The sequence below is a fragment of the Cucurbitaria berberidis genome (genome assembly GCF_010015615.1).
Source record: "Cucurbitaria berberidis CBS 394.84 unplaced genomic scaffold K460scaffold_1, whole genome shotgun sequence".
Classification (NCBI taxonomy): Eukaryota; Fungi; Ascomycota; class Dothideomycetes; order Pleosporales; family Cucurbitariaceae; genus Cucurbitaria; species Cucurbitaria berberidis.
In genome coordinates, this window is record NW_024468935.1 from 1,762,293 (window position 1) to 1,785,340 (window position 23,048).

At 52.9% G+C, this 23,048-nt stretch overlaps 8 protein-coding genes across 8 annotated transcripts; 4 read left to right on the plus strand and 4 right to left on the minus strand.

The window, feature by feature from the left end:
• Positions 1–135: 135 nt before the first annotated feature.
• Positions 136–4,658, minus strand: K460DRAFT_350306 (uncharacterized protein; the record flags this gene model as incomplete). Its single annotated transcript, XM_040931495.1, has 2 exons — positions 136–621; positions 678–4,658. The coding sequence occupies 2 exons, from the start codon at positions 4,656–4,658 to the stop codon at positions 136–138; spliced, it is 4,467 nt and encodes a 1,488-aa protein (XP_040792789.1).
• A 1,359-nt stretch (positions 4,659–6,017) lies between these two features.
• On the plus strand, positions 6,018–7,763 carry K460DRAFT_350307 (flavo protein; the record flags this gene model as incomplete). Its single annotated transcript, XM_040931496.1, has 1 exon — positions 6,018–7,763. One exon carries the CDS (start codon positions 6,018–6,020, stop codon positions 7,761–7,763), a length of 1,746 nt encoding a protein of 581 aa, XP_040792790.1.
• A 379-nt stretch (positions 7,764–8,142) lies between these two features.
• K460DRAFT_361057 (cytochrome b5) lies at positions 8,143–9,641 on the plus strand. Its single transcript, XM_040932384.1, has 3 exons — positions 8,143–8,553; positions 8,689–8,815; positions 8,999–9,641. The coding sequence occupies exons 1-3, from the start codon at positions 8,438–8,440 to the stop codon at positions 9,155–9,157; spliced, it is 402 nt and encodes a 133-aa protein (XP_040792791.1). The 5' UTR covers positions 8,143–8,437; the 3' UTR covers positions 9,158–9,641.
• A 158-nt stretch (positions 9,642–9,799) lies between these two features.
• On the minus strand, positions 9,800–12,097 carry K460DRAFT_326849 (nucleolar protein 10; the record flags this gene model as incomplete). Its single annotated transcript, XM_040930639.1, has 3 exons — positions 9,800–11,761; positions 11,822–11,951; positions 12,006–12,097. The coding sequence occupies 3 exons, from the start codon at positions 12,095–12,097 to the stop codon at positions 9,800–9,802; spliced, it is 2,184 nt and encodes a 727-aa protein (XP_040792792.1).
• Positions 12,098–12,702: 605 nt separating this feature from the next.
• On the plus strand, positions 12,703–17,728 carry K460DRAFT_400299 (uncharacterized protein; the record flags this gene model as incomplete). The annotated part of the gene is made up of 3 exons (XM_040936311.1): positions 12,703–12,744; positions 12,796–13,045; positions 13,092–17,728. The coding sequence occupies 3 exons, from the start codon at positions 12,703–12,705 to the stop codon at positions 17,726–17,728; spliced, it is 4,929 nt and encodes a 1,642-aa protein (XP_040792793.1).
• A 273-nt stretch (positions 17,729–18,001) lies between these two features.
• K460DRAFT_400300 (uncharacterized protein) lies at positions 18,002–18,708 on the minus strand (the record flags this gene model as incomplete). Its single annotated transcript, XM_040936312.1, has 3 exons — positions 18,002–18,168; positions 18,277–18,397; positions 18,595–18,708. The coding sequence occupies 3 exons, from the start codon at positions 18,706–18,708 to the stop codon at positions 18,002–18,004; spliced, it is 402 nt and encodes a 133-aa protein (XP_040792794.1).
• A 256-nt stretch (positions 18,709–18,964) lies between these two features.
• K460DRAFT_361062 (palmitoyltransferase swf1) lies at positions 18,965–20,501 on the minus strand. The gene is made up of 2 exons (XM_040932385.1): positions 20,286–20,501; positions 18,965–20,238 (listed from the first exon to the last, which is right to left on the minus strand). The coding sequence occupies exons 1-2, from the start codon at positions 20,372–20,374 to the stop codon at positions 19,026–19,028; spliced, it is 1,302 nt and encodes a 433-aa protein (XP_040792795.1). The 5' UTR covers positions 20,375–20,501; the 3' UTR covers positions 18,965–19,025.
• Positions 20,502–20,633: 132 nt separating this feature from the next.
• On the plus strand, positions 20,634–22,946 carry K460DRAFT_269715 (uncharacterized protein; the record flags this gene model as incomplete). The annotated part of the gene is made up of 2 exons (XM_040927595.1): positions 20,634–21,098; positions 21,153–22,946. The coding sequence occupies 2 exons, from the start codon at positions 20,634–20,636 to the stop codon at positions 22,944–22,946; spliced, it is 2,259 nt and encodes a 752-aa protein (XP_040792796.1).
• Positions 22,947–23,048: the final 102 nt, after the last annotated feature.

The following is a 23,048-nucleotide window of genomic DNA, read 5'->3' on the forward strand; positions in this document are numbered from 1 at the left end:
AAACCCCGGCAAGAGTCGTATATGCGCGCCGACAGATGAGACTAGTAGTGTTCCCCTCAAGTGGGAAAAGAGCCATGGATTCGTGGGTCGGTAAACTACCATATTACCCTCGTAACGGAGCTGTGGTGTGACATCTCAAGTCGGCGTTGTCTGGTCTTCTTCCTCCTCTCCAGCCTTCTCCTCAGCCGTGGTACCTTCTTTATTGCCTTCGCCAGCTGCATCATGGTCCGCTTGTGCAGGTTCCTCTGTTTGCTGCGTGAGATAGGACATCGTTGTCTCGCCGGAAGGCTTGGTTGACGCCTCCTGCGAGCTCTTTTGGCCTCGGTGGAACCACCCTCCTTTTTCCCACTGGCCCGGCTGGTACAGACACTCTTCCCGGATGCTGGTGTCAACAATGGCCGCCATGAGGCTTTTCAGTCGGTCGAATGAAATAGGCTTCAGGATCCATGCGTCGAAGCCGGCCTCAATGTAGTCCTTGCGGTTCCGCTCAACTAGGGAAGCAGAGACGGCTATGATTGGAATGCGGCCGCAGAGGGCCGCCCGTGGTGAGTAGATTTCCGTGTGGGTTTTTTCAAATGATCGGATCATCTTGGTTGATGTGAGACCATCCACGATTGGCATCTATAGTGTGTTTGTTAGCATGGGAACAAACTGCAATCACAAGCGGCTTTACGTACTTGCATATCCATCAGGACAACATCAAAGGCGCTTGGTTGGTCACAAAACGCGGATGCGCACTCCTCACCATTCACGGTCAGATAGACTTCGTGTTCCACTTTCTCCAGCCGTTTCTTAACGATCCTACTGTTCACCGGGTCATCTTCAGCAACAAGAACACGCAAGTGCTCCGCAGTCAAATTCTCCGGAGGACTCGGCTCTAGTTGGGCAACGTCATCATGCACTTCGCCCAATATCCCCCCAATCTTCGGGCTAGTTTCCACCGGCGAGCCGGCATCGCCGGGAACTTTGACAGCTTTGAGGGGCACGCCAGAGGATACAATAGGGCGTTCACCAGGTATTTTCGTGTCTAGGCTTCTCTGATGCGGTGGGATCACAACTGGTCCGCCTGCTGGTTCGAGACTCTTGGACCTCTGGCGGGATGACTCTAGGCTGTGGCGTTTGGTCATGGGAGGCCTCCAAGAACGCGCACTTGGACTTCCATCGCCTGTTGCTTGTCTGCCGATTGGGTGCGGCTCTTGGATGGCGTCGATGAGTCGATCGACATCGCTTCTCTGACTTGAACCACTCATGAAACTCCGAAGACTCGACTTGCCAGTCAAGCTCTCTGCGCTCGATCTCCTAGCAATACCCTTATCAGCATGCTGGATCGTTTCAGATGCATTGCGTGTCAAAGTCGGTGCGATCAAGGTGCGTTCGCCGTCTGTCGGTCCAAGGAGAGGTGTGACTGGTTGTGACGGTACTGGCGAGCTGACCGTAGGCGGTGCATCTTCTGCCTCAGAGTCTGGAAGGTCAAATGGAAACTGTATTACGAATCTAGAGCCTTTGCCTTCTTCAGACCGAAGCCTAAGCTGCCCGTTCATATTTTTGATTATGCGTGCTACCAAGGCTAGGCCTAGGCCTAGTGTAGCCTTGTCTCCCTGCTCCGCTACTTTTGTGGCATCTGGTAAGAGGGCGTCTTCTAGCAACGACGAGGGCTCCGACTGAATTTGCTCGAGATCATAAAATAGCTGGTCTAGTTTCTTGGTGTTCATGCCGACACCTGTATCCGAGACTGCCACTTCCACATCAACATGGTCTTGCCCCACCCGTTCGGCTACATATACTTCGACTTTGACGCTTCCCTGACTCGTATTCTGTATAGCATTGGCGGTGATGTTCGAGACGGCTTGTCTTACGCGGCGCTGGTCTCCAATACAAAGCTTTGGTAGCCCAGGGTGCTCAATAACCTCGTATCCGATATTCTTCCGTTTCGCATCATTTCGAAACATGTCCGTAGCTTCCTTGATGGTAGCACACAGGTCGAATGACTCGCCCTTGACCAAAGGCCCACCCTCTTCCGTTTTGGTCAAGTCTAAAAGATCGTTGATAACGTAGATAAGGGACTTTGATGCCGAATGAGATCTCCCTAGATTTTCACGTGTTTCCTGATCCAATGAGCCCTCCAAGGCGATCTCGAGGTAATTAATGATCGCGTTCAGTGGTGTTCGAACCTCGTGTGCGGAGTTTGCGAGTAGCAACCGTGTTAATTGGCTGTTTTGTAAAGCAGCCTCTTTCTGCCTCCAGACTTCGATAAACTTGCCGTAGACTAAGCACAGCACCGAAGCTGTCTCGATTTCTTCTTCTGCCCATTCGCGACATTTTCCAACTACCGTTTCGGACCATGTCTTGAAGCTCGTCCGCGGTTCCAGGTAGCCTGCTGTGCCTTCTTTGATGAATTTCTCATATGGATTACCGGCCCATTTTACCTCTCTCAATTGACCCTTCCTGAAAAACACAATGAAGTCCTCACCGCCAACAGACAATGGCACTAAAAGCATGCCGGCTACTACATGAAAGCCGGGTGGATAGCGTAGGTCCGGGAAATCTTGGGTAACGTCCGTCGAAGTTATGACCGACTGTATCTTTCTCATACGTAGGTATTCCAACATGGCGAGAGCTTCTTGGGGACTTTCTAGTTGACCAAGGATCTTTGTCTCGTCTCGAATCGAAAGAAGGCCAAAGTCTGCATCGAAAAGCTTCAACAAATCGTCAGATGAGGCGATAATGTATCCAGACGGGTTCGCCTCAGTGGGAACAGTATTGATGAGCTTTCGAGCCTGCAATCGAGATGCATACGATATTCTTTCAATGTTCCTAGATGCTGAATCGCCAACCATGCGACACATCTTCCGAATGGGAAAAGACACCCTCATGCCTCGAGGCCCGTACGAATGGCAAGCGACCAGGCCCCAGAGATCGTTGAAAGCAGTAACGGATATCGACATGGATGACCTCACAGCCATATTCGCAAGGTACTTGAGGTGTATTGTGGACATTGCGCGGAGATAAGAGTGGGTAAGGTCGAGTGGATGCTCGAGATCTTCGGCTGTACGGCACACGAGCCGAGCCGTTGTTTGATCACGATCGTAGAGCATGCGAACCTTGTTGAGTTTGTATAGGTCTCTAGCCTGCTTGGGAATGTCGGATGCAGGAAAGTTTAGTCCTTTGTAAAGATCTTTGGTCGCTCGAGGATCCACGAGTTCGGTTACCACCCGGCCGTTGAAGCTTTGGTCAAACTGGTAAATCATTACACGGTGAAAGCCCGTCAGTTCCTTCACGACGCCTACCAGCACTTTGAGAAACTTGTCTAGGGTCGGTGCTGCAGCAAGCTGTTCTTGCACCTGCGACATGATATTGAACACCTCCATTGCCGCAGCCTCGCCTTTCCTCTTCCGTGCACTTCTCAAAACCCTGAGAGGCTTGCTTTTGATTTCGGTGCTCTCTAATAATTCCTCTGCGGTAGGATTGCTGGACATGGTATCTTCTGGAAGATCAGGCGTATGATCATTAGGAGGTACCAGTGGATACTGCGGGTCGTCTTCAAGCTCGAATTCGCATATGATGAGCCCAGGATTAGCGTCGCTAATGTGTATAGCACACCACAATTTGCGAGTCCGAGAATATCCTGCTACCTTGATGGACATGGTGAAGACCTCAGGGCCGTTGGCAGTAATATCCGAGTCCTCGTCTTTAATGAAATCGATGTGATCGAGAAGGTTGTCTGCTTGCTCTTCCGAGAGGATATCTGTGAAGCTTTCAAGAGCAAACAGCTCTTTGGGCGTGCGTCCTATGATTCTCTTGGAGTTCTCACTCACGATCCGAACAAGCAGGCCGCCGCTTCCTGCTGGGTCATCCTGCAGCGCAACTAGAAGGCCAAAACCTTGCACCGCACCAGGAAGGTGTATGGGCTCATCCTCGCAGCGCTGTAATGTGTCTCCGTCGCGCCCTGTTATGACCATATGACCCCCTTCAGTCGTGACATGCTTGAAGCGATGTGTCACCAAGCCGCCCAGGTCCAGGCTGCTTACCGAAGCAGCGCCAGCAGATACAGCGTGGTCAACTCTCAGCGACGGTGACCGACTATCTCCCGGAGCAACACTCCCCCCCGACGTAGTCGAGGCCAGGTCATTGAACAGCTGCGTGGCTAGCAACGGTTGGGCCTTTCTGGAAGTCTCGCCTTCTTGACTTGGCTTCCCATCAGCCTGAGGAGCGTTTGAAGCTGATGCTGTAGCCGAACCCGGGTCTGCCATTGGAGCTGCAGGTGCACTGGGGCGATTGCGGGCGCGTTGCGAGGCTTGGGACGACTGTGAGGTAATTGAGCCCTGAGAGCCACGACGGGTATCGGATGACAGACGGGCATCGTTTGTCCGTGAGAAGGGGTGAAAATAGTCGCCTTGGGAAGTCGGCTTCGGGGTTGGAGTAGGGTCGACACTAACGACGCTGCGAATAGGAAACACCCGATCCGTCGCAGCACGACTGAGCGAGCCTAGTCTGTCTGTCGTGAAGGATACATGTCCTGGACGGCTGGATGGTAGTGAGGTTTCGTCGCTCGGTGTGCGTGGCTCTTCTGGGATGGGTGATACTTGGGGGAAGGCAGCAGTGCCATCGCATTGGGTTGGTAATATGTCGTTAGATTCCTGTTGTGTTGGTTGAGACATGGAGGCGCTGTAAGTGCCTTTCGGTGCAGGCGTCGTTCGGTTGGTGCGTGTAGGTTGTGGGATTTGACGACGGGGGTTTGTTGTGGCCTCGAAGTAGTACCTGTGTTCCAACCTAAACACGACACGAGAACCCTCTCCCTCCCTTTCAAGTGTCCATGAATGGCGGGGGCGCTCGAGTAGACTGTAGCAGGCTTTTTACACCGTGACGGCCAGTCGACTTGGGTGACTTTGGGTATGCAGGGACCGAGCCGACTGGTGTGGCGATAGCGTGTACGTTCTCTGGAATAGGTATTCGTCGTCGTGTGCGTGCGAGGGGGTGCTTTACAGGAGCGGCGCCTGCTCGGAGACTGCAGAGATGCTGTTTGTGGGGTTGCGATGCTGCGGTGAGGGGCGAGGAGGTCAAGTGCAAGGCATGTTCCGCCGACGACGCCGGCGACAGGTGATGCTAACAGGAGGACTTCGTAACGACGACCCGCGAAAAGAAACTAGGGCCGCGGCTGGTGCAGACAAGACAGGGTGGGAGCCAGCAGCATGGGTGTACAGTACTGTGGGTGGAGGGCAGAATATCTTAGATGCCCGCCATGAAAGGATTGCGAGTCTGAGGCGCACTTGTCGCGGTTGAGTGGCTTTGATGCCCACTGTATTGTCGATCTTAGGGACGACAGCGACTCAAATTGCATGGGGATCGGCGGTTTAGGCCACTATGAGAGTAGCGGCGCACAAGACAGATGAAAAGCTGTGGCACGAGATGGGCCGGCTTCGATTTCCGGGTGGGGGCACGACCGAGATGCCAAAGCTACGAGATTGGCATTTGGCTGCGAAATACCATGGCGGCCATACGTCATAATAGCCGAGAGATGAGATGAGATGAGATCGAGGGCTAGACGTTTCGACGACGACGACAACGCCTCAACCACACCTACAACACCTACACGCCGTGGGGACCGACTTGTGGCCGTTAGCAAACCAGACGTGCAGCCGTGTCTCCAAAGCCCATCCGATGATCTTCACCTGCAGCCAAAATGTCGCCACGCGACGTGAATCATGCTACCATGGACCACCGGTTGTCGCCGCCACGTGATGCATGCGGAAGGAATTTCCTAACCGTTGTCTGAGGCTGTCAGAAGAAGCGGGTCCAGGACGGCGCGCCATGGGACGATGCCGAAGACTATCGAGTGCTCTTTTTGTGTGTGTCTGTTCCTGTCGCAAAGAATGCTGCGCTGTCCTATTCGATGAGATAAAATGGGACGGGAATGTGGGGCAGCGCCCAATCGCTGTCACAGCATTTGACTTGATTGAATTCGTACAAACTGACCGCAACAACTCTACGACACGCAGAACACCTCCCCACGCGCCCTCATGCCATCGCAGCGCCCCGAACGCTCGCTCAACGTCCTCGTCGCCCTGACCGACCCCTCGGCTTTCCGTTTTGGCTGCTCCGTCGTCGCGCGCCTACACCGCCTCCAGCATGTTTCGCTCAAGGTGATTGCCTGCAATGGCTTCCCCAAATCGGCTCACACCACGGTTCCTTCGCACCTCGAGCCTGTCTGGCAGACCTATGACGTCGAGCACAACACAACCCCTGGGTGGCAACATGCCGACTTCGTAGAAACAAAGGTGGCAGAGTACTGCTCATGGGCTGACCTGCTGGTCCTTGCACCCCTCGATGCCGAGAACATGGCTCGCATGCTGCACGGCTTCACCAGCAATCTCCACCTGCAGATACTGCGGAGCTGGGATGTATCCAAGAAAGTGATGCTCATACCCGCAATGTCCACCCTCATGTGGGAGAATCCCATGTCGAGAAAGCAGATCAGCAAGATTCGCAGAAAATGGAACTGGATCCGCGTCCTACCGCCTTTCCTGTGGTCGTTTGATGCGGCCGGCCGAAAGTATCAGCCCTGGGAGGGACACAAGGCCTTCAATGAATCCATGCAGACACAAATCGATCTCATGGCGGTTGGAGATCGCACCATTGCACTGCCCATTGCCCATCTCCCAACACTGACACGTACCCGAAGCAAAGGAGCTCATCTCCCACCAGAGCTGTGGTCCATTATTCTAGAGTTCACTGAGGACTGGGAGCTCGCCACGACGCTGAATGTGCACACAAACCTGCCAATCCCGCCAGAGTGGCGACAATCTGCCAGCGACGAAGGGCCCAAGACGCAGATGCAGAAGCTCGAGTGGGCGCTGCTTACTTGTCCCTATGCTGAAATCAACACGTTGTTTGACTTGGAGAGCCCCACTCGCATCTCTCGTCTTTGCATCGAACTCATCATGCGCTTCGCCTTACTACGTGTTCTGGCCCACTTGGAGAACCACCACAAGGACCTCTTCTGGGGCACCTTTGGACATGCTTTCTTGCCACACAAGGCATCTGTGTTCGGCAAGACGGAAATTCTCGAGTACTGGCGGACGTCGCCCACCTTTCTCACCAAAGAATACTCTACCGAAGCCATCGACAGTGCCAGTCGCACCAACTCGGTTCAAGCCCTGGACTGGTGGTATGCCTCCGGCCTTCCTCTCAAATACACCGAAGCCGCCCTCGAGCAAGCAAGCTCACAGGGCCACATTCAGGTCCTCAAGTGGTGGAAGGAACATAGCCGGTACCGCACAGCGCCCATTACGCCACCCCCTCCTAGCGAGGAGAAGGATGTCAACAAAGCCCAGCGTGATCTACTGAAGCTCAAAGTCGGCAAATCAATTACCTACGCAACACAGTCGGGCTGTCTGCCCGCCATCCACTTTTGGGTCGAGTCTGGCATACCCTTCTCGCACGAAGACACCATTGCCAAGATTGCCTCCCATCACGGACACACGCACATTCTCGACTACTGGCGCAAACTTCGCGGCGAGAAGATGCTTTTCGACAACCAGGTCCTCGTGGGGCCTACGAAGATGGGGCACGCCAACGTGCTGGACTGGTGGAAACGCAGTGGACTAAGAGTAGAGTACAAGACGTGCGATATCGAAGAGGCGCTCGAGGACGGCGTTGAGGGAGAACGAGGGGAGAGCGTCAGGAGATGGTGGGCGCTCAATGGACTGAATCTGGGGGTTGGGACGAGCGAGTGGATGAGGGTCAAAGTTTTGGGCTCGTGGTGAATACCTGTAGTGTATGACTCGCGAATAAGCCCAAGAAAGTAAGGGCTTCGTCGGCTACAAGAGTAGAGATAGGAAACTTGTGACGTAGCGGAATTAACAAATATGACACGATCAGCACTAGGATTCGCTGTCTCCTCTTCTTCCTGTGCCATCCGTAGGAGCAGGAGGGAGGGGAGATAGACCAGTCGCTCGTGACAGCCAGTTCCTTCATAGCGAACAACACTAGATAGGTGAAGAAAATGCTGACTCTACGGGACCGAACGGACCTGGGCGTGCGCGGAAGACGTTTCTCGTATCTGAGTACCCCGCCATTGTCGCATCTATGAGAGCCCCACAGGGAACAGGAGGGACTTCTTTTCCCTTCTAGAGGGGGGGCCTCGGGAATGGCTCGGTGAGGCAGGAGAAAATTGGCCAATCGGCGTGCTGCAATTTGTTAACTTCCACAACCGTATACCGCCTGGCAGCAGTCTGGGGCCAACCCGAGGGCCAATCCCGCTACGACGGCCATTTCTTATCCACCGCTATCTTCTGACCACCTCACCTCAGCGAGTCACTCGTCTACGTGTTCCGCGCCTTCCAGTCAGCGCCGCTTCGTTCCCCTCTCTTACCGGTTCTGCTCGCAGAAGGTTCCACCGCCTCACCGACGAAATTCAATTCTCCAACCCAATTCCACAATGGCCGACCAGGAATTCACCTACTCTGACGTCTCAGAGCACAACACCAAGAAGGACCTGTACATTGTTGTTCACGACAAGGTCTACAATGCATCGAGCTTCGTAGACGAGCATCCGTACGTGGCTCCTTTTTTTTTTGCGCCACAACACCACCCGACGCTGCTCCATATCGACATCCCAAAGCACCCCACCTGCGCCCCGGCAATTGCTTCATAGTCGTATTTTTAAACATGGTTGCTAATGGTTGACAGAGGTGGTGAGGAAGTCCTCCTCGACGTCGGCGGCCAAGACTCGACAGAAGCCTTTGAGGATGTCGGCCACTCAGACGAAGCCCGCGAGATTCTCGACGGTATGCTCGTCGGAACGTTGAAGCGACAGGTAAATAGGCCCCAATGTCTCCCAGAACCTCTCTAGCATGTCGTTCTACCTCACATACCTCCATCCCCCCTGGGCGACCCCTATTATACGTCGACCGAAAAAATCCGGAACAATTCCGCTGCGAAAAGCAGGCGCCATTACTGTTCGGCAACTATTGCAAGAAGACCTACTAACGAGTAACAGGAAGGCGACCCGAAGCCCAAGAGCTACTCGCAATCCGGCTCGACAGCCACTGCGACCGACGGAGCCTCCACAGGGGTCGGCCTCTACGCTGTCATTCTTCTCGGCGGCGCCCTCGCATTCGCCGCCTATACCTACTTGAACAAGCAGACCACAGAGTAAACGAAGCATGTCGAAATCCTCTTCTGGCGTTTTGGAGCGAGAGATACAGGACAGCTGTGCATGCCACGGAGCCCAGGCAAGCATGTTAGAAGCATGGAAGATCAGTCGGTATCTGGAGAAGGAGACGTATATGTGCATTGCCAGCAGATAGCGGACCATTTATGTCAGGCGTAGGGTTCTCCTTTGACGCCAGGGCTTTGTAATAGACCCGCTTCCACATTCACAGCGCACCATCGATAGTCATATCATACGAGATGAGATGCAATATAATATGATTATTCTTTTAATTCACACAGGAGCAAGTAATGAATTTGTCACCCCGACTGTCAATTGTTAAACAATATTCTAGATGAGTTACATGGCCCTTTTTATTTTAGAAACATCAAGACCTACTAACCTTGCGAACGGAGAGAAAAACAAATCTAATATATATTCCACATACTCTCTCGTCTCATACAAAGTAAGTCTTTCCTCGCCGTATTACTTCTCACAGCTGCCTACAAGTTGATTCAAGCCGTCGGTTTTAAGCGAGATGGTTAAGTAAGTAAGTAAGTAAGTGAGTGAGTGAGTGAGGAAAGTTGTTGAGAAAGGGTATCATTCAGCTTCTTCCTCCCATCACAAATCCATACACACACCTCATATCTACATCGTCCTAAATACATTGTTACTCGCATTCCTCCTATTGCCATCCTTCCTCCGATCATGCCGCTGTCCACTCTCCTCCGTCCGTTGCTTCTGTTTCCTCTCTGGCGCAAAAGTAATCTCGCGCTCACCAACAACGGTAGTAGTGTTTGCGCCGGAAGTTGGTCTTCTATCCTTGAGTTTCGACACTCTGGTTCCAAACGTCGAGTCGCGCTTGGGCCCGGATTTGCGCGCGTTGGACGACGACACGACCATCTGGGGACCGCGTTGATCCCGATGTCCGGCTTTGCGGTAGTTGGACGAGGAAATGCGAGACGGGTCTTCTTTCTGTTGTGGTTTCTTGACCGGTCGTACCTGCTCCTTTTCAGAGTCTTCCGAGTCCGAGTCCGAGTCTGAGCCCTTGTTAGACTCGATGTCTTCTTGCTCTGCAGCTGTGAGGCCCTTGGGGATTTTGGTGCTGGGGTTGAGAGCTTGGAATTCGTGCGACCGCTCATCGACCTCGAAGTCTTCGTCCTGGAACAGTCGTGCGAAACGAGGATCGGCAAGAACGCCCTCGGCAGCCTTGCTCTGTTCCTCGATTTCACCAACAGCCGGTGCCTTGGCAGCATCCACCATGTCATCGTCACCACCCTTCTCCAGCACACGCTTCGCTCTTCTCCGATCCTTCTGCTCCTGCCTGTCGAGCATCTTCTCTGCGAGTTTCCTATTGACCTTGACTGCGACCTTCTTGTTTCCTCTAATTCTGGACTCGCGCTCTTTGTTGATCTTCTCGGCTATACTCTTTGCGCGTTGTTCCTGCCAAAGGTCGGGGTTCGAGATCAGTCTAGCTTCTTCGTATAGTTTCTGCGCGACAAAGTATCCGTGCATATATGGTCGTAGTAGATTCGTCGTCCCGACTAGATGGTCTAGATTCAATTGCTTGAGTTGCTCCAAGGTCAAGAACTTGAAGTTGTCGTAGACTTCTCCCGCCGAACTCTTGCCGAAAGAGTTTGGATCATTGGGGTCCTCTGCCATTTCTTCCACAATGTTATCCAGGAACGCGCACCATTTCGGCGCGGGTCCAAGCTGCGGAATGAAGAAAGAGTGCTGCTGCTTTCCTTCATTGGCTGTGAGGAGCATGCCTGTGTCCTTGACCCATTCGACGTGATTGAGGTCGACTGCGGGCTCAACTGAAGTCCATGATGCGCCGTCCCGAGGATCCCATATCTTGATGATGCGCTTGTCGGCTGTGAGAATCTTGGGTTCGGCGGTTTGGGCGCGACTCGAGGTGTTGGATTCTAGGTAGATGATGTTTTTGATGGGGAAGCCGTAGCCTTGGTCTTTCTTCAGCAGGGGTTTCGGGGATCGTAGGTCGTAAAGATGGATGAGTCCATTCGAGTCACCAACAGCCAACTCAAGTCCTGATCGAGGGAAGGTGAGCGCTGTGGTTTCTGACCGTCCTTCGAACGCATCCTGTGGGGAAGATAGTATGCCAACCCTGTTTCTTGACCGCGAGTCCCAAAACTCAACTGTGCCTAACGAGGTGCCAAAGGCGAGAAGGTTGTGACTGTCTTCGGCAATAGCACCAGTGTTCACCGCACCAGCATCGATGCCTCCTTGTAGCGAGCCACTTCCCACCGTTGCGAGGTCGTCTCCACCGACATCTACCTCATAACTCCTCATGAATCGCCCCACTTCCAAGTTCAGCCTGTAGACTTCACCAAGCCCATCTGCGTTGACGCCCACAGAAGGTACGAGACATTCTGCTGATCGCCTATCGTATATCAGATCTCTTCCGTATCGAGGTATGCGAGTAGAGTAGTGGACGCCTCCACCGGTCTGGAATTCGATTACCCTGTCGGCTTGAAGATGGACGCTTTTAGAGTAGTCACTCGATAGTAGCCGGAAGGTCTCGTTCAGAGTGTTGGTATTGCGCGCAAAGGAGAGGGACAGGTGAGGCAGGTAGTGAGTGTGTATTTGGGGCTAGTAGACTGTCAGTTGGTTTGGTTGAAAGATTTAAAGCGGTTGTCGCAAGTTGCGCACCCTGTATGTGCCCGTTGACATGACCCAGTCGCCATCCTCGCTGACTCGGACGCACTGGCTTGCCTCTTCGAAGCCAAAATCTTGGAGCAGCTCGACACGGTTCGCAAATTCAGGGTCGTTCTTTAAACTCCTAGGGAAATATCAGCTCGCGTGCTTGGTTGGAACTTGGAGGACTGCTGCGCACCTTTTCCTTTGTCGTATGAGCCATTCTGGCAGAGGACGCGCTTCACTACCGCTAATAGTGTAGACGGGGACCGCAGAATTGGAGATCTTCATGGTGGCGGCTCGACGAAGCGTTGCGGCGGGGAACAAGTTTCGTGATCTTGAGAATGTCAAAAAAGTTCCGTAGGGCTGGTAGGGTGCACAGGCCCCCATCGGCCAATAAGGGTAGGCGCGACCCGAATGACCCCGACGGACCCGCCGCGCTATGTCGTTCGCCAGGCCAGCCGTCGTCGCATTCAACAACCCCAGGCCTCGCGCCGCTTCCGAGCCGCTACTACCATCACACATCACTCTTCTTGCGTTGGTCTCGAGTCTCGAGCCTGAAGTAGCTTGGGATGCTGCGCGCCTCTTTTCTTCATCTATCCCACGCAAGCTGCTAGCAACTATCAAGTAGCTACTGGAAGACGCGCCCCTCTCCACACTTCGCGCAGTAGACGGCCGGCTCGGGCAGCGGCCACCATGCTTCACCACCAGACGACGCGACCACATTATGCACAAACCATCGCTTCACTACACATAGCCACTTTAGCCGCGTAGTCGCGTGAACCGCGTCGAGCCAACAGCAGCGGAGTTGATGGAAAAGGTGTACAGCGCAATCTTGGGAGTGCATATACGTCGCGAATACCACTTGAACGTTCCTTAGAGGGCAGCTGTCTCTAATGGAATTTCTCAAGACGTGCAGCACAAATGCACAAGCTATAGTAAGCCCAAGTACTTTTGTACACACATGGATCCCTACTTACAGTGCGCAGGGCGACTTTGAGGCCATCGCATACCAAGCCGTTTCCATTACACCCAATACCACCCAAACCTCCTCAAGAGCGCGCGATTTGAGCCCCTTAGACCATCTGCGTGCTGCAGAAGCAGAGCTACGCCAAGGCCTGCATCTAGTTGTACAGGATGCGTCCCGACCTTGGCTATGGCATTTCCAACCCACCACGGTCGAGAAGGCTGGCCAGGGCGCTTTGGATCTACCAGAGCTTGAGGGATATCGCTTGCAGCGTAAGAGGTCTCCCATGCCATTGTAATCACCGCTAATGTATCCCAGGTGAACAAACAGGTTGTATAAAGGCTGTCGAACTAGCTCGACCGCCCATGCGAGCGGTAAACCCGAATGCAGCATCATCCAACTTCGCGCCTTCGACGCCAGCATCGCATAAAGGCGCGCGACTTCCTCCAGGCAGCACACAAGCTAATACGACGGATCAACAGCAGCCTCCAGACTGCATCACCCTCTATGAGCTGTATACGTCGTCTGTCATGGCTATGATCTCATTCCATCTTGTAAGAGACTGCCATGTGGTTGCCTTGAACTACCGAACATTCATTTCACAACCTCTGCCTCCGCAAGATAATCATCATGCGAGCCTTGACATGCTAGCAGACCCACATTGGCTCACAAGCATTAACGTCCATTGGACTAGTTCAGGAACGCTCCTGGTCTCAACCTTCACCGAGCGGAAACTTGAGATTCGTTGTTTAGGTGATATCACGCTAGAAACAGAACAAGAGCAGCTTGTCGGTCGCTGTGTACGTGTTGCTCCCAAAGGCTTGCTTGCCAAGATAGTGAGCTTTGAAGACCCATTGGACTCCGTCCCGGAAGATGTCGCTCATCGATCGAGGAAAAGACCAAGGGTCAGCTCCTTGGAGCAAAGCATCGAGAAATGGAAGTCGACTGTCAAGCGTTGGTTAGGCTGGAGGGGCTACTCTTTACCCAATCTCGAGAAACCGAGCTCGTGGATCAGGATACGCACCACCCAGATGACACAACCCGCTGTATCAAGCCCATCACCTTTCAATTCGGGCCGAGACATACTCTGGCCGCGAGGACTGTGTTTTCTCTACATGCCTGAGCCGGTTGGAACTACAGCGACAGAGTCAGACGGTGTCTCAACTTCAGAACACGGTGACAGTCCCTCTAGATGGTTTGAGACTCCCGACTCGACCGGCTTCAGAGATCCACTAGATGTTGCGCAGCAGTGGTTCCTCGGCAAACCCGATAGAGAGAAAATACTCGAAGTACGACAGAAAGCCAAAAAGGCCGAAGAGGAGGCTACTCGCCAAAAAGAAGATCATGCTAATCTATATGCATCATCTCCACTGAATCCCCGAACTGGGGCCTATGGTGACCTTCAAGCAGTGAGCGGAGTATATCCTACGCCCCCAGACGGCGTTGCCCCCGGCACTGGGGTCTCTTACAGCGACACACCAAGTGTCTCGGGCGCCACTTCTAATGTAATACTAGCATCGGGGGCAAACAATCCTGTAATCAACATTTCAGCTCCCCAGGACAACGCTCATATCGACGGACAACAGCTGTCTTTGACGTCTCCCGTGTTGCCTTCGGCCTCAGACAACTTTAATACGTCTAGCGGCAACGATGATTTGTTCGAAGACATGGAAGAAGATGGGTACGGGGGCGATGGCGTCAACGATGCAGATTTTGACTTCTTTGATGGACCCGACGAGGAAGATGTGGACATGGAAGACGCCCCAGCGCTGCCTGATAGCAACATTACCGCTGTCAAACATGGCCAGAATCAAGAGCTAGTGTCTGTTTCCGAGTCACAAAGCAAGGAGGAGATGCCCGACCCCCTAGCAGCCCTTGAGAATGCTCTAGCTACGGCTTCTCGGCCTACAGACGAAGAGATGCAGAAAGTCGAAAGTGAGCAACCTGCGACCACAGGGACCTCCCCAGCGCAAGATGAACAGGATACAAGCTTGGAACTGGAGGTGCACCCGCAACCTCATGGACAAGTGGCTACCAACAAAGAGCCTACGCCTCCGCTCAGTCCTAGCATGATTGCGAAGACACTGCAGCCGTCTCCACCTAAGAAGTCCGCATCACGACTCGATCAAGAGCAAGAGCTGGGGCATCAGCGTGACAGCGCATTCAGTCCACTGACCTTCAGCCGTAAGCTGAGCATATCTGATGCGAAGTACCAGGGTGTTCGTTCTACCTCATATCAAGACAAGGATATTGGTAGTGACCGCCGGGCTAACCCCGGTTCTTCCCGGGTAAAAAGTCTGAGGGACGTACCATTATTGACAAAACTCCGCTATGCTATGGGCGTTGCATCGACCAATAAGATCCCAGAAATTCCATCTTTGGCTCGAGCAGACAGTAGCGATGACTCGGATTCTTCGAGTGAGACGTCAGATGCATCTGAAGAAGATTCTGATGAAGAGATCGCTAGTGGGCCTAGGGCATTCGTGGGCAGCATTGTGTTAGCTGCAAAGAGAAAGTTACCAACTGAAGACAATGCCACCCCAATGTCTGTAACCTCATTCGCAGATTCTCTTGGGGGTGACTGGCAAGACCCTCATGCACTTCAACTCGATGAAGCATCTCTTACCTCCTTCGAACCCACTTCTTGGGATTGGTCTTTGGTCAACTTTCCTTCTCCCGCCGAACGAATCGCCGCTGGCGCACGCTACAACATGCCTGCTATGCCGCCATTCCATATGGAGATGCCAGATACCCCGACATCTCAGCCTGACCTTATATTTGAACAACCAGACGAAAGGCCTTTGCCTTTGAGTGGAAAGGATAGTATTGCAATAACCCAGATTGTAACTGATCAGATTGTGTCAGCAACACTTGACATCCTTGGAGAGGACCCATTAGTCGAGCTGAGGTCTGACGTTCGGATATCGCCAGAGACACGCTGGCAGGCCACCATCAGAAGCATATTCCCAGACGCAATCGAATGTAATGTACCTGCGCTAGCAGCAGTCCACGATGTGTTCCCCGAACTCTCAGCTCAAGCAAAGGGACATCAAAGACCCCCACCACGCAAGCCAAATGAAGGCGCGGTGATACCTGGGAACCACCTTTTCCAAATAAGTCCCCCTTTCCTCAGAGTCCGACGTGCGGAAACCCACTGGGACTTGCTTCCTCCAGCAATATCATTCTGGGAGCCTCTTGGGTTGTCGCCCATCAGCCCCCCGAAGAATGTTGTTGCCTTCTGCGTTTACCCACATAGTGAGTCTCTCAGGCCATGCCTAGAGAACCTTTTACTCAACCTTCAGCTGGCCTACGACAGCTGCAAGCTTGGCAGTCACGTGCGCGTCGAAACAGGTATAGAGTTTGAAGGAGGCCTCGTACCTTGCCGGGTCACCACACCAGGCGCCCAGCATGATACGTCTAAGGTGCTTAGAGAGACATGTGTTCAACTTGGCAATCATCTTTCCATGCGGCATACCAAGATACGAGAACAACAGGAGGCTAAGATCGACGCGTTCGTCATCTACATGGTAGATTCTTTCGGCGGCCCCTCTGGGCTATGGGAGCTAGGTTCTGCTTTCTGGGCTCTTTTCCAGGCTTACAGCCAAGGACCACCAGGACGGCCCGATCAAACTCAGAAGCCGGATCTTGTGCTTCAGGTCATCCCCATGAAGTATATCGCCTCTTACGACACCCCCGTCATTCTGGATCCCAGCACATACACAAGTCTTGCGCGGGAAGTCTACGATCGCTGCCCACCGAGCGCACCAAGTGGAGACAAGACAACTCTCAGCATATATAAGGCTCCATCATTTCAACTGGAAGAGACCCTTCCTCGAAGCGTCCCGTTCAGGCTTGTATCGGAGCCGGCGCAGGACCTGCTCCGTGAAAACAGTTATATGCACCTTGGCTATGCGATTAGTTTTGATGGCAGTTGGATTACAGCAGCCTGGACTGACAGTTGTGGCAAGTCCCAGGCTCTTGTGTCGTATCATCTCGGTACACGTGTGTTCGGAGAAATCGCGAAAGAAATCTGGCAGACTACGATCGAAATACTGCAGTCTCGAAGGGTACATTGGCGCGTCTGCATTGCCAAAGCAGGCGTTATGGATAGAGATGAGTTTGAGACTTGGATCGCTCTCGTCTCATGCCCCACACAGCTGAACCTCTTCTTCATGATACTAACGGTGGACACTGATTCACCGTTCAAGTTCACACCCACTACAATGTCAACAAGCAGCGCAACCACTGGCCAACCATCCGCAAACACACCGGACTCCAACCAAGCCGGTATCTCACCTGACCCAGCTGTTGGCCTCACCCCGGCTGCAACTCCCTCTGCAGACCCGACCACCGCCGACCCTTCAGCAGACCCTGAAGCGCGTCTCGTCGACGTCACAGATGAATCATGGGGCATCATCCTCGCGCATCGTCTTCATAACTCGAAGTCCACGAACCAGTTCAGTCCAGCACTCATCTCAGGTTTGCTTGTCAAACGCGGCGAGACATTCGCCACGAGTAACACTATCAACCACCCAATTCCCGACCCAGAACACGGTCCCATAGTAGTTGGTGTAAACATGTTATGGATTGGCGCTATCGGGAGTATGCGTGCTGCTACATCCCCCTTGCCAGCCGCTGGTGAAGGTGTGAGTCCTGGTGGCGCGACTCCAAACCCGTATGCTAGCGGCGGCAGTGCACCGCCGAGTCCCAGCCCCGCGCAAGATGGAGTCAGGAGTACGACTTCGCTTATATGGGCGCCAACGGTGCAGACGCGTAGCACGGCGGAAAATCTACTCAGGGAGGTTCTAGTGCAGTACAGAGCATTGGGGTTGTTGGCGAAGCTGAGAGGCATGAGGGGAAGCGGACACGGAAGTGTGCCATGGCATGTCGCTGCTGCTAAGAGGGGGGTGGAAGGGCTGGAGAGGGTTATTAGCAGTCCATATCACGGCCTTTAATGCGGCCTACAGATTTTAGATGATGGGCGTACAATTGGCGTTTATGGTTTGCATACGCGGTATAAGCGTCGCGGGTTCGGAACAGTTTCTGGAGTTCTCTGGAGGGCATGTTCAATTTGACGTTTAGACATTCCTATTTTCCGATAATACCAAGTATTTCTTCTAGTTATCCATATTGTGCCTCTCCTGACGTCTAGTGGGAATTTCCTTTGCGTAAGCCCAACAAGAAAAAGACAAACACCTGACTCCCATTTCCTTTTCCTTGTCATTGATTTAGTTCTCAAGACCCAAATGATTCACCTCCTCCTTCTTTCCCTTGAGCGTCTTCGCTTGCGTCGCTTCCTGTCCCACGCCCCTCTCTTTCGCCTTCAAGCTATGCTCCTGGGCATTTGCTGCCGCGAACGCATTGCCCTGGCCTTGAGCGACGCCGTTTGCCACGCCTATTGAATACATTATCAGCACAAATCTTGGACTAAAGGGTATAGAGTAAATCGGAGAGTGTAAGAGATGGGACGGGTTAAGAATCGAGGAACATTGGGTTTTCATACCTTTATCATGCTTGTCTTCCACCGTGTGTGATGACCCATCGGCGTTCTGATGCGTTGTTTTCTTGGACTTGGAACTGAATGCGCCGGATAGCGCGCCGAGGATGTTCAAGTTTAGGCCGGCCTGTTGGGTTTTACTCTGTTAGTTTGGCTTGGTCTGGGACTCTCCTTCTCAAGTTTCTTTGCGAGATTATCTGCATTGCGCTTGGGGTATAACTGCGTTCTTTTTTCTTTTTGCTCCCTCGTTGGTGGAGAGTTTTGCTACAGAGTATGCAGGAATAGGGAAATAGAGAAAAGACAAAAACAAAATCAAAGACATACCGAAGCATTCGCACTAGCATGATGTTCTTGCGTCTCTACATCGCGCGCGTCTTGCTTTTGCTGCTGGACTTGCTGCTGTTGCGCTTCTTTCTTTGTGAGGGAGCTTGACGACATGGTGATAATGGTTTATCTCAAAGTCAGTATTTGAAGATGGTTGAAGATATCTTTGTAGCCTTTTTTAGGGGTTGAATTTTGGTTAGCGATTGGACGTGGAGAGGTTTGCCGGCGAGGTACCTCACATTTGTATATGCGCTGGGTGTTGAGGGGAGAAAATGATGTCATCCCGCACTCCCGCGCAATACCAGCAGGTTTTGCATGAACGCGTGGAGGCTCCGAGATCAGCGGCAAGGGTGTTTGCAGCCTCACGGCGGGGAATCGATTCACTTTGGAATACAAGTATTTTTATATTGTTTGGATCTATGTATGGGAGTTCAGTTGAACAGAACCTCCTGGAGGTTGTCCCAGAACCCCAAGTCATATACATTCTCCACTGCAGCGAGACTCCATACTTGCTCGAAGCTTCCCTCCTTCGCAACGTGTTTGATGTGACTTGGAAGAGTCTTCGGTGCTTGTCCGGTTCGTGTTCGGACGAGTACGTGTCTACTCTCAAGCGGCCATGTTGTAAGAGGCTCTTCGTCCTCCGGTGGAATCGGGGAGCTTGAAGAAGAACGACCAGAGCGAAGAGGAATAGCATGCATATGGGTGTCCGAGCGATTTTCACGCATTGTGTCTTCTTTCCGCTGCCCTAGGAAGACTACGCCATCTGCCATGTCGTCGCTCCAGTCTGCCCACTTCCCGCTTTCGTTCGTGGTCATCCCGGCCCAGATGAGGTAGACGTGATACGCAAGTAGACCGAGTGGGAGAGGCCAAGTCAAAAGCGCGAGCAAGCCGACACCTGAGGCTTGGATACCGCCTACGTCGAGGTAAATGCTCGTGAACGCGAGAAAATAATGACCTTTCTTGTCAAAATAAGTGAACCAGCTGGAAGAGTTCGAGCCTGGCTTGGGTACGTATATGTACCATCGCTCATACTTGTTGTACTGTCGCTCGGCCAACGGTGTTAGAGTAAGATAGGCTAGGTATGCTCCATAGGCTATCAAGATGGCCGTAGACAACAACAGGGCCAGGAACCACTTGTAATTGCCACGACCAAGGCAATTATTGACCCAGATGCAATGGTGGTCCATTCTCGATACACAGGTCTTGCATATACTGCAATGCTTGCTCCTTGCCGGCTTCAGGAACTTGCAAGTCGAGCAGGTATGCCCAGGATAGTACAGCACCCTATCGTACGGGTAGTACCGCATCTGCTCGGCATGGTTCAGCGTGTTTATATAGGTCTGGGTGTTCTTCTTGGCGCTCAGGTATAGGAATATATAGGGCTGTGGTAGCAGTAGGAAGACGAGGAGCTTATGGTGCGGGCGAAGTAGGTGCCAAAGGGCGGGAAGAAACAGCGAAGCGCACGCGGTCACGAGGCCGAGGAAGAAGATGACAACGAGCGGGTGTTTGTCATGCATGAGATAGTGGCCCAAACGGAAGCCCCCGTTCGTGATGCGGCCATTGGTGAGTTTAAGGTCGAGGTTGCGGAGTGCCGAGGGGATGTATACGATGAGGAGCCGGTGCAGGAAGCCTATGGGCGTGTTCCTGTCATGTTTAGGAATGGATATGTAGAGCTAGAAGGCGACGAATACCTAAAAGCCGGCAGACGTCCAAAAAACGCTACGAATGTGACAAGAGACACGGTGACTGTGAAGACGATGATGTTGCGGGCGAGGGTCATGTTGAAAGCAGCTCACATTGGCCAAGCGAGCTGCATTGCGGGACAGAGAAAGACGAAGGCGGATCACCACAAACCTCAATAGTCAGTCGAATGTCATATAGAGTGAGTGCATGGTAAGCAAGTTGATGCTATCACGGTGTTGTGAAAACGAAGCCCCGACCGCCGCGGCTGCCACGCACCCCACGGTCCCCACCTACGACTCGACACATGTGAGCACGCGTTTCGCATAGGCGCGTCCACTTCACCGACAGCCTCCGCCATGGCCGCGCCAACCATATACCACAATGTCGCCGAAGGTGTCGAGCTCGAGCGTCAGGGCCAGTTGTTCGCCGGCAAGAAGTTCTGGGTTGCGCAGCGCATGCCAACGCGACTCCATGTACTACAAGACATCAAGGCGAATGGCGGAGAGGTCGTGCTGGTCGAGAAGCTTGCCGACTATCTCATTGCAGACCACTGCCGACGAGACTGTCCACCGGGGTCCATATCGTATGAGTTTGTAGACAAGTCTATCGAACAAGGCCAAATTCAAGATCCCGAGGACCATCGATGTGGACCGCGCGTAGGAGAGGCGCGTGAGCCAGGCGCGCTCAACAGACCGGCAAAGGGTGGAAGAGCAGCATACACAGCCGAAGAAGACAGGATACTGTACAAATGGGTGAGCGACGCTGCGGCAGCAGGCAGCCTAGCGAGTGGAAATGAAATATACAAGCAACTGGAATCGAAGGTATGCGCATACATCGCCGAAACCAATACGAGACTATAGACTCACAGCACACAGTACCCGCGACACACGTGGCAGTCATGGCGGGACCGCTATCTCAAGCAGCTACGACATAGGCCTCCATCTGCCTTCAATATCCCCGATAACGCTCCCCCATCTCCACCTTCAGACCAGTCCAACGAACGAACGCCTACCGTGCCTTCTTCTTCCAAGCGAACTAATCTGTCGGCGCTCAAAAACGAGCAGAGCCAGGCCGCGGATAAGGTCAGCGGACCGGGCAAAGCTCGAACGAAAGACGAGTATACCTTGGACGAACTTGCGGGCATGTTCAGCTCAGACGATTGGGAAGAGTTATACGCCTTCGTGGAAATCATCGATGGACTAGCAGGACAGGCTGGTTACGAAGCCTCTTGGGCAAGATGGGCTGAAGAGCAAGACAATCAAACGGCCAAACAGTGGCAACAATACTATGAGAAGGTCGTCCGTCCACAGTGGCTGCGTGATCCAGCGTGGAAAAGAGAGCAGATTGAGAAGAAGGTTTCGCGCAAGTATAACGGCAGCAGCGCAGGACAGAGCCAATCTTTTAGTCAACAACGCCAAGAGCTGGATGAGCCTGAGGAAGAGTCGACTGTCTCCAAAGAGAAGGCAACTGAGGCACACCAGCCATTAGAGACTGAAAATGAGCGCTTCGAAGAAGACAAAACAGCATACATAGCTAGGGACATAGCCAACCTGAAGTGCGCTGTGGGGGAAGAGGCTAAGCTGACTTCAGAGGTAAAGCTGCTGTCATCCTCAACGGCCCGTCACGAGTCTCCAAAGTACCTGAATGAACTGTACGAGAAGGCAATGAAACGAATACGTGAAGATGAGATTGTAAAGGAGCAGGACGAGCAGGAGGATTCATCCCGGCCTACCAAACGCCGAAGAAGTGCGAGTGCGACACCTTCAACGGACGATAGAGCACAACAGACAGAGCTCGTCGGCACACAGATGCAACCACTTGAACTAGCCTCCGCCGAGAGCTCCTCGTCCCCGACATCGCAATTAGAAGCTGCGGAAGACCCTTCACAGGAACAGATCCGACAAGACATTATTGCGATGGACAAACGTAATGCGAAGAAAGAAAGCCATATCGCGGAGAGTATAGAGTCTAATGAGTTTTCACAAATCGAGCGATTGCCCTCACCATCCGATGGGTATGACACCGAATCTGCAGATGACCTTCCTCCAAACACACCCACCCCGCGCGCCGCCCGTCAGAAACCGTCCAATTTCGATACCCAAGCAATTCTTTCTTCACCTTCTCAAGACGTTATTAGCGAACCCAGAGCTCGAACAGATCCCCAAAGGAGTTCATCACCCACTCAACTACCAGAGTCAGACGCATCAACTACACAATCACTACAAGAATTCCGCCGATCGCTCGACGACAAAGACATAGCCCAACTCTCCTATCCCCAGCTCAATCTTGACCTGCGCACCGCATCGCTATCACCAACCCCCTCATCGTCGTCATCTACCGGCTCAGGCGATCCCGACATCCCATTAGAAGCTGAGGAGATCGATGAGTTCTTCGACGAGCAATATGCAGACGGAATGTCTAATGAATTCGTCGTCAAAGCGCTCAAACGAACACGCCTCCGACCTGGCCTTGCAGTTCAGGTGCTGGATGCCTGGAAGGAGGGCAAACCACTGCCAAATCAGAGGGGCATATGGAGCATTGAAGACGACGAAGCGGTAGAAAGTGGAGATGGTGTTGCGATGGCGAGGCTGGAGAAGAAACATACGATTGATGGCTGGGGTGGGATCACAGAACGAATGATCTTCCTGGAGGCACATCGAAGTCGGTAGGAGAACGGTATGAAAAATAACGTCTGGTCTGCCTGTCTAGGTTTCTACTTTTCTCTACCATGCATGAGATCTAGGAATACAATGACAAGCCTCACACGTGGC

What these genes read in the sequence shown, in the direction of transcription:
- K460DRAFT_361057 (XM_040932384.1), top strand. Translation starts at nt 8,438, where the DNA reads ATGGCCGACCAGGAATTCACCTACTCTGACGTCTCAGAGCACAACACC. An exon ending in AGCTTCGTAGACGAGCATCC is followed by an intron (nt 8,554 to 8,688) that starts GTACGTGGCTCC and finishes AATGGTTGACAG; the next exon opens with AGGTGGTGAGGAAGTCCTCC. An exon ending in TCGGAACGTTGAAGCGACAG is followed by an intron (nt 8,816 to 8,998) that starts GTAAATAGGCCC and finishes AACGAGTAACAG; the next exon opens with GAAGGCGACCCGAAGCCCAA.
- K460DRAFT_361062 (XM_040932385.1), bottom strand. Translation starts at nt 20,374, where the DNA reads ATGACCCTCGCCCGCAACATCATCGTCTTCACAGTCACCGTGTCTCTT. An exon ending in GGACGTCTGCCGGCTTTTAG is followed by an intron (nt 20,239 to 20,285) that starts GTATTCGTCGCC and finishes TAAACATGACAG; the next exon opens with GAACACGCCCATAGGCTTCC.